At 36.3% G+C, this 15,258-nt stretch overlaps 1 protein-coding gene and 1 long non-coding RNA gene across 6 annotated transcripts in view; one reads left to right on the top strand and one right to left on the bottom strand.

The window, feature by feature from the left end:
- Positions 1 to 13,155, top strand: part of LOC110262249 — a 93,258-nt gene extending 80,103 nt beyond the window's left edge. For both annotated transcript variants that reach the window (XR_002347083.1, XR_002347082.1), the window contains 2 exons: positions 11,180 to 11,260; positions 12,889 to 13,155. This is a non-coding gene — a long non-coding RNA (uncharacterized LOC110262249). The remainder of the gene's footprint in view (positions 1 to 11,179; positions 11,261 to 12,888) is intronic.
- Positions 1 to 15,258, bottom strand: part of AP5M1 (adaptor related protein complex 5 mu 1 subunit) — a 34,194-nt gene that overhangs the window by 14,421 nt on the left and 4,515 nt on the right. Inside the window, exons 2-7 of one of the 4 annotated variants that reach the window (XR_001306401.2) lie at positions 12,767 to 13,412; positions 8,109 to 8,336; positions 7,176 to 7,315; positions 6,366 to 6,451; positions 6,158 to 6,271; positions 1,711 to 1,807 (exon numbers count right to left, since the gene is read on the bottom strand). Coding sequence is in view for 2 of the 4 variants with exons in the window: in XM_001927783.5 (XP_001927818.1) it covers positions 1,711 to 1,807; positions 6,158 to 6,276; positions 6,366 to 6,451; positions 7,176 to 7,315; positions 8,109 to 8,336; positions 12,767 to 13,412 (1,316 nt within the window). In the remaining 2 variants the exon portion in view is untranslated. Of the gene's footprint in view, positions 1 to 1,710; positions 1,808 to 6,157; positions 6,277 to 6,365; positions 6,452 to 7,175; positions 7,316 to 8,108; positions 8,337 to 12,766; positions 13,413 to 15,258 lie in introns of all 4 variants that reach the window. The other 3 variants (XM_001927783.5, XR_001306402.2, XM_013993449.2) reach the window with 3 other exon arrangements.

Raw genomic sequence — 15,258 nt, 5'->3', positions numbered from 1 at the left:
TAACAAATGGTGGAGAGGGTGTGGAGAAAAGGAAACCCTCCTACACTGTTGGTGGGAATGTAAATTTGTACAACAGCTATGGAAAACAGTATGAGGGTTCCTCAGAAAATGTAGAACCACCATATGATCCAGCAATGCCACTCCTAGGCACATATCCAGACAAAACTATAATTCAAAAAGATACATGCACCACAATGTTCACAGCAGCACTATTTACAATAGCCAAGACATGGAAACAACCTAAATGTCCACGGATGAATGGATTAAGATGTGGTACATATATACAATGGAATACTACTCAGCCATAAAAATGAATAAAATAATGCCAATTGCAGCAACATGGATGGAACTAGAGACTCTTATACTAAGTGAAATAAGTCAGAAAAAGGGAGGCGAATATAATGTATCACTTATGTGTTGAATCAAAATATGGCCCAGATGAACCTATCTACAAAACAGAAACAGACTCACAGACATGGAGAACAGACATGTGGTTGCCAAGCAGGGAGAGGAAAGGAGTGGGATACACTGGGAGTTTGACGTTAGTAGATGCAAACTATTACATTTAGAATGGATAAACAATGAGGTCCTACTGTATAGCACAGGGAACTATAAATAATCTCCTGGGATAGATCGTGATGGAAAATAATATAAAAAAAGAATGTGTGTGTGTATATATATATATATAAATATATATGTATGTATGACTGAGTCACTTTGCTGTAAAGCAGAAATTGTCACATTATAAATCAACTACACTTAAGTAATAACAAAATACTTATCCTAAATATGATAGCTTTATTCTCCTTAATATATGAAGCAAAAAGTTTTCTCCTTTCTTTTTTTTTCCTAGCGCCACACTTGTGGCATGTGGAAGTTCCCAGGCTAGCGGTCAAATCAGAGCTACAGCCACTGGCCTACACCACAGCTACAGCAACGCAGGATCCGAGCCACATCTGTGACCTACACCACAGCTCATGGTAAAGCCGGATCTTTAACCCACTGAGTGAGGCTGGGGATTGAACCCTCAACCTCATGGATACTACTCACGTTCATTACTGCTAAGCCATGAGCCATGATGGGAACTCCAGTTTCTACTTATTTTTATTTTTAGCTAACAGTACCTCATTCTAGCTACTTTTTAGTTCTATGCCACATATCTATATTTGGTCTGAACTAAGTAATTTTGAATTCATTTATAAATTGCTCTTTGTGCACCCTCTCTGTATTTTCATTTATACTAACAAACTCACCAAAGGCAGGAAACCTTTTTTCTATTACCTTCCTATAGGTAAAGAGGGTACTAAATAATGCTCACTGACTACAACATTTGCTAAAATGATTTAAAATTTTAAGTAATAAAATTTTAACATTTGTTGGATCCTTGTTACATGCTAAAATAAACATTATGCTAAGTGCTCAGTCAATATAATTTTATTTGAACTACATAACAACTCTGAGGTAGATAATACTACCTTTTAAAGATGAGGACACTAGAACTTCGAGAAGCTTGCTAACTTGTCCAAGAGTCGGACAAGGAAGAAGGGAATGTAAAGTACATAAACGGTTGCACAAGATGGGATTAGGCCAGAATTTTTATAAATTGGGATTATTCTCTCATATTTTTCTTACATTTTAATTTTATCTTAGTTAATAATAACATAACACCACCTTAATTCTCTCAAGTTAGTTTGAATCTACACAACTTACGTGTACTTATTTTTGGTTTTCCTGATGCAAAAACCTGAACTGAATGCTGATCCGCATAACACCCAGTGAGTGTGTAATCTAAGATCCTAAAATGAAGCTGGAAGAAGAAGAAAAATATACCAAATTGAGATGATTATTTGGTAAAAATGATGGTTCCTTTTTTCCCCTTGACACAATTTTAGGAATTTATTTTACACAGTTGACAAATTAAAAATCACAGTGTATGTGTGCGTATGCACTCATGAATATGTATACATATACATTAGCTTTTTCGCTTTTGTGTCAGGGCTGTTTCTTTGTAAGGTTGCCATTATGAAGTGCTTAACATGTACCTTCACTAATAGAAACTAATCTACACTGCAAAGAACCTCCATTTTACAAGTGAGGAACTGAGGTTCAGAGATGAGGCAGGCACTTAGCATCCCAGCAGGTGTAGCAGAGCTGGCATCTGAACTCAGACCTGACTGATTACAAAAGCTGGTGCTCCTTCTCCTATGGTGCGCCATTTCCCCCAGCTGCTTTCAGGTATACATTTCAACTCTCTTCTTGGATTTCTTTGCTACCATTCTATTTAGGTTTTCCTACCACTTTTCTGATCACTTTTTCAATTTCTCTCATTGATTCTTCCAAATCTTTCTATTTTCTCTTATGAATAAGGTCAGAAAAAAATTTCCATTGCCTCAATTATTTCTTATCCATGGGTAATTCCTAGATCCTATGAACAGTTGAGCTCTCTCTTGAGAATCAAACTTTAGGTGTTTAGCCACCTACTGGACACCTATACTGGGGTAAGTTGCTATCACCAAGCAACCTACATGATATGAAGCCTACTCCCTCCCACAATTCTCCATATTTCTTCTAAGAGACAGAACTTTCTTTTAAGTTCATTCATTCATTAATTATTTATGTGTCAGGTACTGAACTAGATTAGATGTTGGGAATAAAACAAGGAACGAATGAGACTCACATGGTCTCTCCCCTCCTGGAGCTTCAAGTCTGGTCTAAATCACAAATTTTTTAATGATACCACTTTGACTTAAAACTATGTAAGTTTAATTAAGTCCCATTTGTTTATTTTTGTTTTTACTGTCATTAGTCTAGGAGGTGGATCTGAGAAGATATTGCTATGGTTTATGTCGGAGAGTGTTTGGCCTATGTTTTCCTCCAAGAGTATCTGGTCTCATATTTAGGTCTTTAAACCATTTTAAGTTTATTTTTTTGTGTGTACGGTGTTAGGAAGTGTTCCAATTTCATTCTTTTACATGTGGCTATCCAATTTTCCCAGCACCACTTATTGTAGGGGCTTTTTTCCATTGCACATTCTTGCCTCCTTTGTCATAGATGAGCTGGCTGTAGGTGCATGGGTTTCATTCTGGGCTTTCTATCCTGTTCCACTGATCTATGTTTCTGTTTTTGTACCAGCACCACACAGTTTTGTTGACTATAGTATTGTAGTATAGTCTGAATTAAGGGAGCCTGATTCCTCCAACTCCATTTTTCTTTCTCAGGATGGCTGTGGCTATTCTGGGTCTTTTGTGCTTCCAAACGAACTTTCAAATATTTTGTTCTAATTCTGTGAAAAATGTCTTTGGTAACTTGATATGGATTACACTGAATCTGTAGATTGCCTTGGATAATATAGCCATTTTGATAATATTGATTCTTCCAATCCAAGAGCATAGTATGCCTTTCCATCTGTTTATGTTATCTTTGATTTATTTCATCAGTGTCTTATAGTTTTCAGAGTACAGATCTTTTGTCTCTTTAGGTAGGTTTATTCCTAAGTATTTTATTCTTTTTTTTTAATATAATGATTTTTATTTTTTTCCATTATAGCTGGTTTACTTTATTTTATTCTTTCTGAAGCAATGGTAATTTCTCTTTTTGATCTTTCGTTGTAAGTATATAGAAATGCAGTCTATTTCTGTGTATTAATTCTGTATCCTGCGATTTTGCCAAATTCACTGATGAGCTCTAACAGTTTTCTGGTAGAGTCTTTAGGATTCTCTAGGTATAGTATTATGTCATCTGCAAATAGTCATAGTTTTACTTTTTCCTTTCTAATTTGGATTCCTTTTCTTCTATGATTGCCAGGGCTAGGACTTCCAAAACTATGTTGAACAGTAGTGGTGAGAACAGACACCCTTGTCTTGTTCCTGATCTCAGAGGGAATTCTTTCAGCTTTTCACCACTGAGAATGATGTTAGCTCTGGGTTTGTCATACATGACCTTAACTAGGTTGAGGTAGGTTCCCTCTATGCCCACTTTCTGAAGGGTTTTTATCTGAAATGGGTGTTGGATTTTGTCAAAGACTTTCTCTGCATCTATTGAGAGGATCATATGGTTTTTTACATTTTTTTGGCTTTTCTAGGGCTGCGCCTGTGGCATATGGAGGTTCCCAGGACAGGGGTCTAATTGGAGCTATAGCTGCCGGCCTATGACACAGCCATAGCAATGCCAGATCCAAGCCACGCCTGTGACCTACACCACAGCTCACGGCAATGCCAGATCCTTAACCCACTGAGGCCAGGGACTGAACCCACAACTTACATGGTTCCTAGTTGGATTCATTAACCACTGCGCCACGATGGGAACTCCAGGATCACAGGGTTTTCATTCTTCAATTTGTTAATGTGGTGTATCACACTGATTGATTTGCGGATATTGAAGAATCCTTGCATCCCTGGGATAAATCCCACTTGATCATGATATACAATCCTTTTGATGTATTATTGTTGGGTTTGGTTTGTTTGTATTTTGTTGAGGATTTTTGCATCTATGTTCATCAGTGAAATTGGCCTGTAATTTTCTTTTTTATGGTATCTTTGTCTGGTTTTGGTATCAGGGTGATGGTGGCCTCATAGAACAAGTTTGGGAGTGTCCCTTCCTCTGCAATTTTTGAAGATAGTTTCAGAAGGAGAGGTGTTAGCTCTTCTCTAAATGTTTGATAGAATTTGCCTGTGAAGCCATCTGGTCCTGGACTTTTGTTTTTTGGAAGTTTTTAAATCATAGTTTCAGTTTTAGTACTTGTGATTGGTCCATTCATCTTTTCTATTTCATCTTGGTTTAGTCTTGAAAGATTGTACTTTTCTAAGAATTTGTCCATTTCTTCTAGGTTTTCTGTTTTATTGTTGCATGTAGTAGTCTCTTCTGATCCTTTGTATTTCTGTGATGTCCATTGTTACTTCTCCTTTTTCATTTCTAATTTTATTGATTTGAGTCCTCTTTTTTTCTTGATAAGTCTGGCTAAGGGTTTATCAATTTTGTTGATCTTTTCAAAAAATAACCTTTTAGTTTCATTGATCTTTTCTATGGTTTTCCTCGTTTCTATTTCATTTATCTCTGCTCTGATCTTTATCATTTCTTTCCTTCTGCTAACTTTAGGTCTTGTCTGTTTTTCTCTCTCTAAGCTACTTTAGATGTAAAGTTAGGTTGTTTATTTGAGCTCTTTCTTGTTTCCTGAGGTGGGCTTGTATTGCTATAAGCTTTCCTCTCAGAACAGCTTTTGCTGCATCCCATAGGTTTTGGAGTGTTGTATCTTTGTTGTCATTTGCTTCTAGGCATTTTTAAATTTCCTCTTTAGTGAGATTAAAGGCTTTAACCTTTATTACAGCTCTATTCCTTTTCCCCCCCTCTTCCTTTATCTTTCTGTGATACTACACTAGCTCAATATCATTAACTTTCATCTGGAATACTAATATAGCTAAAAAATAGTTTCTTTGTCTCAAGTTTTCTTCTTCACTCATCTTTCTCACATCCATTTCAGATTGATCCTCATAAAATATTGCCTTCTGAAAGACCACTCTCATAGTCAAAAAAAAGTATAACATTTTCTAACAAAGCAATAAAAGCTAGATCCAAACCCTTTTCAATCCAGACCTAAATTACTTACCCAGCCTTCTGTGTGACTACTGTTTCCAGCATGGGTTCCTAAACATACCTTTAAGTCATTTCTTTACCTATACAAATGTTAGTCAGTCTTCAAGGCTTCATATTCATGCTTACCTGGGCCTCAGTTTTGCTTATTCCATCTCTACTACAAAGCTTTCCTTGATCACTTTGGTTGGAAATACTCTTTTTTTTGAAAGACCAAAAGCAATTAGCACTGGTCAGTTACTGATCTGCATCACTGAAAAATCCCTAGAGGGCAAAGACTATATTCTACATTCCTTGTATAAAAATCTCAAGTGTGGTATCTAAGAACTGGGTAGAACTAGGTTAAGTTGAGGTATTTTGGTTTTATATAATTCTTTTACTTAAAAAATTTGAAAGTATTAACTGAAATAAAACATGTTTATTAAGCAAAGAGTCTTACTGAACAATGACTTAGCACAGACAAAATGAACTCCAAAAAAAAAGCTAACAAACATTAAAAATCAATTAGGTAAATGCAATTTAGAAACAAAGGTAAGATTTCTAACGTTGTGAAACATATAAATATATTTACCTTTAAATATGCTGTACCTCCAATGCAAATATGGTCAAATGGCTGCTTTTCATGGCTTTTGGCTCCAAAAGTTACAGTTCCAGAAAGACTAATTTCCATTGATTTGGGGAACTTCTGTCCTAAAGACATACATACACTGATCAACTATTCTAAATTAAATAGATTCTACAGCAAATGAATGAAAGAAAATAAACAAAACCCAGTTTACCAATAATCCAGACCAATAAGCTCTTCTCTCGAAATACTTCAATCTGGCCAAAACTAACTTTGTATTCCACATGTGTGATTGGACCTCTTTAAAAAAAAAAAAAAAAAAAAGACACAGTGGAAAGAAAAAAATGATCACACACACAACAGTTTTAAGAGATTTAAGTCAAATCTTGCTACTGTTAATACAAGGACAACATAAAAGCAAATTTGTATTCAGTTTTCAGAATATTGTAGAATAAATGTTATTTTATCTCAACAAAACACAGAAACACAATAAACATTTCTGGTAATGGTATACATTTCATTACTAATTCTTAAGATAACTACAAAATCATATAGAACGTATTAATATAGGTACACGGGTTGACGAAACATTAAAACTATGATTTTACTATATATTTAGGTATTCTTTGAAAACAACTATGCTGAAGAACAAATTTAGAAGTAGAACTGATAAGGAAATAATCTTATGATATAATTGGCTTAATTCACCAAATAGTTGATAGTTGGCCTTGACTTGTATGTACAGCACAGAGAAATTGCTAGAAATAAAGCCAGAAGTAAAATAATCCCCGAGGAGGCTACCATGGCTGAAGTTTATAATTTACTAGCAAGTTTAACCAGAAAAATGAAGAATTTTAAAATAAAGCGATTATTTTTTAAGACTATGTTTTGGTTCCAAATTAGCATACATGTGAATAACACAAAATTTTTAGATCTTAAAGTAAAAACCAGGGCAATTTATTATAGGGCATAGGAATATACTAAGTAATGCAGAAATCATGGCACCGTGTTATTTTATTCCTACCTATTATAAAAAGGTATATGAGCTTCACAGAATTCAAAACTGTTTTTCACACTTTCATGAAGTTTTAAATTAACTGTTATTTTCAGTTGTACTCCTTCCTCTTTCACTTGATAAAAACCCAAAATTGGTGGGACAGGGACCTAGAAATAAACATAAAAATGTTTTTATATAATTTGTAGGTTAATGGGTCTAAAATGTCAATGGTGATTGAGATAAAAGCCTTGCTGTAACATAGACATCTCATACAGATATGCCTTTAATGACTGATGGGTTACTTTAAATTGTTCTGATAATAGATAATAGAGAAGTTCCTGCTGTGGCGCAATGGGTTAATGATCCAGCTTGTTTCTGTGGAGGCGGAGGTTTGATTCCTGGCCCAGTGCAGTGGGTTAAGGATCCAGTGTTGTTGCAGTTGTGGTGTAGGCTGTAGCTCTGGCTTGCTTTCAATCCCTAGCCCAGGAACTCCATATGCTGAGGGGGTGGCCAGAAAAGAAAGAAAGAAAAAAAAAAAAAAGATGATGGAGCTACCTTCTTTCTAAGGACATGGATTCTTCCATCTCTTTTTATTTCCAGAGGTGAGAAAGGTACCTTACGAAGGTGTGCAATACATTCTTTTTCCTACTCTTGCTTTCCAGATCCCCCTCCTCCAGATTCCCTATGACCTGCGACACAGAACGTGCACTAGACACACAGATCACTGACACTGCCCAGGGTTCCCGCTGCTCTGCTTGTATTTTAGGATTCCCCCACCTCTGCCCTCAGATCAGCAGTAGCTTAATAACTGATTGAAGGGAAACAATGTGAATCTTCTGGTAAATAATTCATGAAAAGTTCTTGAGTTTTTTTCCGGACCAAAAGTATAGATGATCTGCTTATAATAGAATTCATAAATATGAAGATTGGCACAGTCCCAACTTTTCCAAGTTTGTTTACCTGGGAAGTGTAGTAGCATAAGTTGAATGACTCTAGAGGTGGAGTGAGTGGAAATTTGTAAGGTCCACTAAATGCAGAATCATCCATTGGATCAATGCTACTAGAAGTCAGAATGGCAGAGTCAAGGGATGTCACACAAGGATGGACCAGAATATCCTGAAGTGGAGATCCATTGGTGGGGAGACTCAAGCTGATGGTAACATTTGGCATACTTCCTTCTAAATCACACTGCAATACAAACAGAAAAAAGTATTACCAAGCTCTTCAAAACATACATCCTCTGGGTGAGGCTTTTCTGAACTTATCTGAGACACTTTTGACAACTTAACTCCACTTTTTTCTGAAGGTACTATTTGCCTTGCTGTGTTCTGGTTAACGGTTCTACTATGCTCTCGGACACCCATACCAGAGATCAAGAGCACCTTTCTAGGGCCTTCTGCTTATATTTAAAACTCTTGGAGTTACTGTTGTGGCGCAGCGGAAATGAATCTGACTGGTAACCACGAGGTTTCGGGTTGGATCCCTGGCCTTGCTCAGTGGGTTAAGGATCCAATGTTGCCGTCAGCTGTAGTGCAGGTCACAGAAGCAGATCGGATTCTGTGTTGCTGTGGCTGTGATGTAGGCTGGCAGCTACAGCTCCGATTCAACCCCTAGCCTAGGAACCTCCATGTGCCTCAGGAAAATAAATAAATAAAACCCTTAAAGAGCTACTTCTCTCATTTCTGTTACAAACACTTGGTACAGGCCCTTACAATTACTAAGGCATTGCCCTCTAAGGCATCCAGACTTGCTTTCATCTAATCAATCCATCCTCCATCAATGCTAGATCTTTTTTTGGCTGGTGGGGGCGGGGGGAGGCTGTGGCATTCGGAAGGCTAGGAGTCCGAATTGGAGCTGCAGCTGTCAGCCTACATCACAGCCAAGCAACATGGGATCCTTAACCCCTGAGTGAGGCCAGGGATCAAACCTGCATTCTCATGGATGCTAGCTAGTCAGGTTTGTAACCCGCTGAGCCACAATGGGAACTCCCTAGAGCTATCTTGATAAAACATAATTCTAATTATATTGTATCCATGCCAAAGCCTCTCAGTAGTTCCCCTTCAGTTTTGTATTACTTTTTTAAAGCCTTCTGCTGTTTGCTCCATCTACTTCTTTAATCGTTTTCTACCCTGCCCATGATGCTACAGACATACTGGAGTCTTGAATTTCCCTGAATAAATCATGTCTTATATCTCTGCTTTTGTATGTGCTATTCCCTCCAGCTAAAATGCTCTTTCCTCCTTGTAAACTCAATCCATTATATGCATTGTGTGAAGCCTTAGGTTCTGTATTGTCACCTCCATGGCCCACCTTTGCCATGTAGAGAAGTCTGGCATTTTCATCCCTATGTGATCTGCGCTTGTTTGTCAATGAGAGGTACTCATGAGAGATTTTGAAGGTAGAAGGGAAAGGGAGGCCATTATTCTTGGAAGGGCATGGAAACGAAATATGACAGCTTCAGAGACCTCTCTCTTTGCTTTAAGGCTGTGGTGGCCAGATACAGTACTTTCTCAGATGTCTCCATCAACTCCTGCTTTGGGTATGTCACACAGATGTGGCTGCTTCTCTACCTGCTTCCAGTCTCCAGACTGGAGTCATTAGTGACTGTCAGAGGATCAGAAACTTATTCTTCCAGCTCCTCCTACACTTGACTAAGCAAGCCCTCATTCCTGTATTAAACACCTTTACTCCCATAAATCTTACAGTGGCCCTTTTTCTGACCCAACCAGACTAATATACTTTACTTGTTGGGGGAGGGAGGGGATCAGTCAGGTTCTTCCTTTGTAACTCAATGCAAACTTCACATTTACCTTTATTAAAGCACTCAATTAAATCTGGCCAAGAGAGCCATATACGATTTACTGATATGTTTGGCTAGACTTGTACAATATTTTAAGAGTTAGTGGAACTCAGTAGGTATAATGCGTAATGTCAAATGCAAGCCGCTAGTTCCACTATCATATAGACAGGCTGCATTATGCATTAACTGCCCACTCTCTGTGGGTATTTGGCTGTGCCCCTGTTTATTTCCTTCTTTAAGACTAAACTTACTGAAAGCAAGAATTGTTACATTTTTCTTTGTATCTCTAGGGTCCAGTACATTGCTATGTACAAGAGACATTCACATAATGTTGGCTGAATGGATATCTTTTTCTGATTATGAGCCCTACCTTTGGGTGCAATTCTAATATGAATTGTTTCATTTTTTTTAATCTACCACTTGACATATGTGTGAATTCATAAATATATCTGCTGTATAAACATTTAGAGAACAGGCAGGCATTATGAACAGTACCATGTATAGTTAGTGACTTATAAAAGTCTTTCAGTCAAGAATAATACCAGTCTTGTTTGAAAATAAAAATTCTGGATAACTTCTACAAAACTTAAGAATATTTCAATGTTTTAAACTTTAAATTATCGGATACTTTACTCTCTAAATGTGGATAGCAAGAGTTAAAGAAAAAAGTTTAATTTTTTGGCAAATATTTGTGGAGATAATAAATGATCAAATATTAATAGTAAATAGTATTAAACTTTCAAAATATTCAGTTTATACTTTAGACTATAGTGTAACTCTCTTAACATTCTTAAAGGAATCAGAGAAATTGCAACCATTATGGAAATAACCAACAAATTACCTGCTATCTGTGCATTTAAAATGCCAGAGCACTAGCTATTTACTATGGGATGATGATATCTATTCTAGAAGAATTTTGTGTACTACCCTTTAAAACAATCTGGCACATGTAAATTTGGACTTTAAAACAGCAATTATAAAAACAGAAGGAACCTAAGTACTTATCTAATTTTAAAAATGAGAAAAGATTGAGAAAATTTTATGACTTTTCCAAAAAGAGAGAGAAATTAGCGGTGGGGTAATGATTATTTGTATTAGACTAAGAATAGGAGCCAATCCAAAATTTCCACAAGCAATAAACTAGGGCCAGCCTTCAATGAACTGAGACATTTAAACACTATGATATTAACATTAAATTATATATAACAAAATTCTCTGTTTATTGCCACAGAATGAAAAAACAGAGATGGTGAATTTTCCTACTTTCATTTCACAGAACTTATAAGAAAAGTGGATTCTACAGCTTTAAGAGGTATGAATGACATAACCTCTGAACACCTTAATTTGGGGAACATTTATGATACTTGCTTCTAATAAAATTAACAACTGGAATGTCTTTTTTTCATGATAGAAGTGAGTTTGTTTTAAAACAAACACATAAACTTTTAGGTCACTTTAAGGTTAAAAAGGAAAAGAAAGACCCAAGTTTTCCACCAGAACTGTTCTAATTCTCTGTTCTTGAAATCTAATTTTATCTTTTGCATTTGTATATAGTCACTCAACATTAATATGATATATATAAAAAGTTTATATTCATAAGTGTTAGGAATAAAAAAGATAACAGAAAGACATCTGAGAATATTAATATGCACTTACAGGCATTGTCTTGGAGGGGTTTTTATTTTTGATCATTATTGAGTGTGGCACTGCTATTTTTATTGTCTTTTCCTATTATCTAACCTTAAACTTGAGAGCCCTACACTAACCTAGTGACTTGTGTAAATAAAACATGAGCCCTTGAAAATGATTTTAGATATTAAGTCTGAGATTTGTCAATTTCACCCCTTCTAGGAAAAATAGATATGGTAACCTTAAATATATTTTCACAAATTCTTTGATATTATTCTTTTCAAAAGATGGAGCCTAATTCCACTCTTCTTAAATATGGCCCAGACATAGTACCCTGCTTCTAATACATAGAAAGTGGCAGAAGTGATGCTATGTAACCTTTCAGCCTAGGTAATAAAAATAGCTCTCACCTATGCCTCATGTGGCTGTCTGTCAACCTGTCTCTCTGATCACTGGATCTAAGGAAGCCAGTTACCAAGCTGTGAGAACATTCTTAAGTGGCCTGTTGAGAAGGTCTGGAAAAGAACTGAGGTCTCCCACTAATAACCAGCACCAACTTGCCAGCTCTGTGACTCAGTCACCTTGCAAGTAGATCTTCCAGCCTCAGTCAAACCTTCAGGTACCTACAGCCCCAGCTGAATTCTTGACTGTGACCTTACAGGAGACTCCATACTAGAAGTTCCCAGCTAAGCTGTTCTTAAAGTCCTGACCTACAGAAACTATGAGGATAATAAATGTTTATTAATTGTGGTAATGGGGCAATTCATTACACAGCAATGCAGGTCACCCTTGAACAATGTGAGGGTTAGGGACACTGACCCTCTGTGCAATCAAAAATCTGTGTATAAATTTACAGTCAGCACTCTGTATCCACAGTTCTGCCATCTGTGGATTCAACCAACTAGAGATAGCATTATACTCAACGTAGTTATTTAGTGAAAAAAATCCACATATAAGTGGACCCATGCAGTTCAACCTATGTTGGTCAAAGGTTAACTTCATATAACCAGTACAACTAGTAAGGAATGAAAAAAATAACATAAAATTTCACATGAATATAATATCTAATGACTGTTGTTTATGATAATAATCAAGGATGTCACACAATGATGTAAAATAAAGTTAGGAAATTTTACTTTTAAGTATCTTAAACGGTATGGGTAGAACAAGTACCAGAGAAAAATCTCACCTTGCAAGTGACAGCTCCAACGACTTGCCATGTATCTGCTATATCCTGTTTATCATATTGCATGGATTTTACCTTTTCAGTGATAGAAATAGAAACCTGTGGTTTTCCTTTGTACATTCCAGCTTTCCAGGCTGGCTGTTTTTGTGGATGAGTAACAGAAGTAAAATTAATACTATCCAATGAATTTTGTAAGTTGGCATCTAACAAAGTACCAAATGGACAAGACTGTAGAAGCAAGTCCGGCAACTGGCTCACTTTTGTATTTACATCAGTGTCATTTTTTTGACCTGAGTAAAGAAAATCCTGTAACCCAAAAAGAAGTTCAAAACCTTGTGAAATTCCACAAATACTAATTAATGGTGGATGAGGGGATAAAGTTTGTTCAACCAGTGGAACACAAGCATATATCATGCCATTCTTCAGAAAAGCAACAACTGGCCAGAGTTCTTCACTTCCTACTGGGAGTCCATAAATGGATGTTTTTCTGATGTGTGAACAGCTATCACGACTCTCTGCAAAGTCTTTATCATCATCCAATAATCTCAGTTCAAAAAGCAGTGCTTTAAGGAAGGGACCATCTTCAGGAACAGGCACATAACTTGCTCCATTGAAGACTTTGGCTCTTTTTTCAACAGTTGGATATCGCCTACATTAATGGAAACAAAAAGATTATAATTAGTTCTTCCAAGTAAAAAAAACAAACAAACCTGAAAGTCCAAAACCAAAACACAAAACACAAGGCAAACACCAATAACAGCAAAACACACAATAACAAGCAAATACACACACCCACACAAAAAGCACAAGTAAATTATACACATGTTAAATTCCTACTATAGTAACCACTTGTTGTGTGCTTGATATATCTCAAATGATAAAGTATCATTATCTATTATTGTAAACAATTCAATTTAGTTAACTTTTTAAAAAGGTAGAATACCTGGTTCTAATTCAAAAATCCTAGTCTCTTGGCCACTCAGATTCCCACTTTGTAGGCAAAGAGTGTATAGATGTAGATATTTAGGCATCCATAAAAACTTTGCTCTTTTCTCTCTTTGCTTTTATTTTTCTATTTCCTCATCTCCTTCCTTTTTTTAATCACAGAGAATGTCTTTCTCCCGACTCAATCCTGCTTCCAGGAGTAACCACTGCCATGAGTTTAGTGTGCATCCTTCTAGAGGTTTCTCAATGCTTTATCAAAGCACAAACATAAACACAGTCATTTTTAAAAAAACAGAATGATACATTTATAGTGAAACTTACTTTTTTCATTTTCCAAATTATAGCTGCATAGTACTCCACTGGGTTAAGGATCTACAATCTATCTGTACTCCCACTGGTAGATAAATCATTTTCCTGTTTTTACAAATAATGCTGCAAAGATTTTCTTGTCTTTCCTTCCCTTTCCCCTCCCACCTTCCTTCTTCTTTCCTTCCTCCTTCCCTTTCTAACTGAGGTATAATTTACATATAACATTATATTAGTTTCAGGTGTACAACATGATGATTTCATATTTGTTTACACTGCAAAATAATCACCAAATAAGTCTAGTTAAAATCTGTCACCTTACATAGTCACACATTTTTTTTTTGTGATGAAAAATCTTAAGATTCACTGTCTTACATACGGATGGCCAAAAAACACATGAAAAGATGTTCAACATCACTCATTATTAGAGAAATGCACATCAAAACCACTATGAGGCACCCCCTTACACCAGCCAGAATGGCCATCATCAAAAAGTCTACAAACGATCAGTGCTGGAGAGGGTGTGGAGGAAAAGGAACCCTAGTACACTGTTGGTGGGATTTAAATTGATGCAACCACTGTGGTAAACAGTATGGAGATTCCTCAGAAACCCAAAAATAGAACTACCATTTGATCCAGCAATCCCATTCCTGGGCATCTATCCAGAGAAAACCATGACTCAAAAAGACACATGTACTCCAATGTTCATTGCAGCACTATTTGCAATAGCCGAGACATGGAAACAACCTAAATGTCCATCAAGAGAGGAGTGGATCAAGAAGATGTGGTACACATACACAATGGAATATTACTCAGCCATTAAAAGAAAAGAAATAATGGCAATTGTAGCAACATGGATGGACCTAGAAATTACCATGCCAAGTGAAGTCGGTCAGACAATGAGACACCAATATCAATTCTATCACTTACATGTGGAATCTAAAAAAAAGGACACAATGAACTTCTTTGCAGAACAGATACTGACTCACAGACTTTGAAAAACTTATGGTTTCCAAATGAGACAGGGTGGGGGGTTGGGGATGCACTGAGGGTTTGGGATGGAAATGCCTTAAAATTAGTCTGTGATGACTGTTGTACACCTATAAATGTAATAAAATTCATTAAGTAATAATAAAAGAAAGATTCACTGTCTTAGCCACTTCCAAATATGCAATACTGTATAATTCAACTGCAGTCATCATGCTGTACATTACATCCCAATGACTTTATTTTATAACTGAAAG

The sequence above is a fragment of the Sus scrofa genome, chromosome 1 (genome assembly GCF_000003025.6).
Source record: "Sus scrofa isolate TJ Tabasco breed Duroc chromosome 1, Sscrofa11.1, whole genome shotgun sequence".
Classification (NCBI taxonomy): domain Eukaryota; kingdom Metazoa; phylum Chordata; class Mammalia; order Artiodactyla; family Suidae; genus Sus; species Sus scrofa.
Note: the sequence above shows the minus strand (reverse complement) of the source record. Positions and strands in the feature narration are given on the sequence as shown.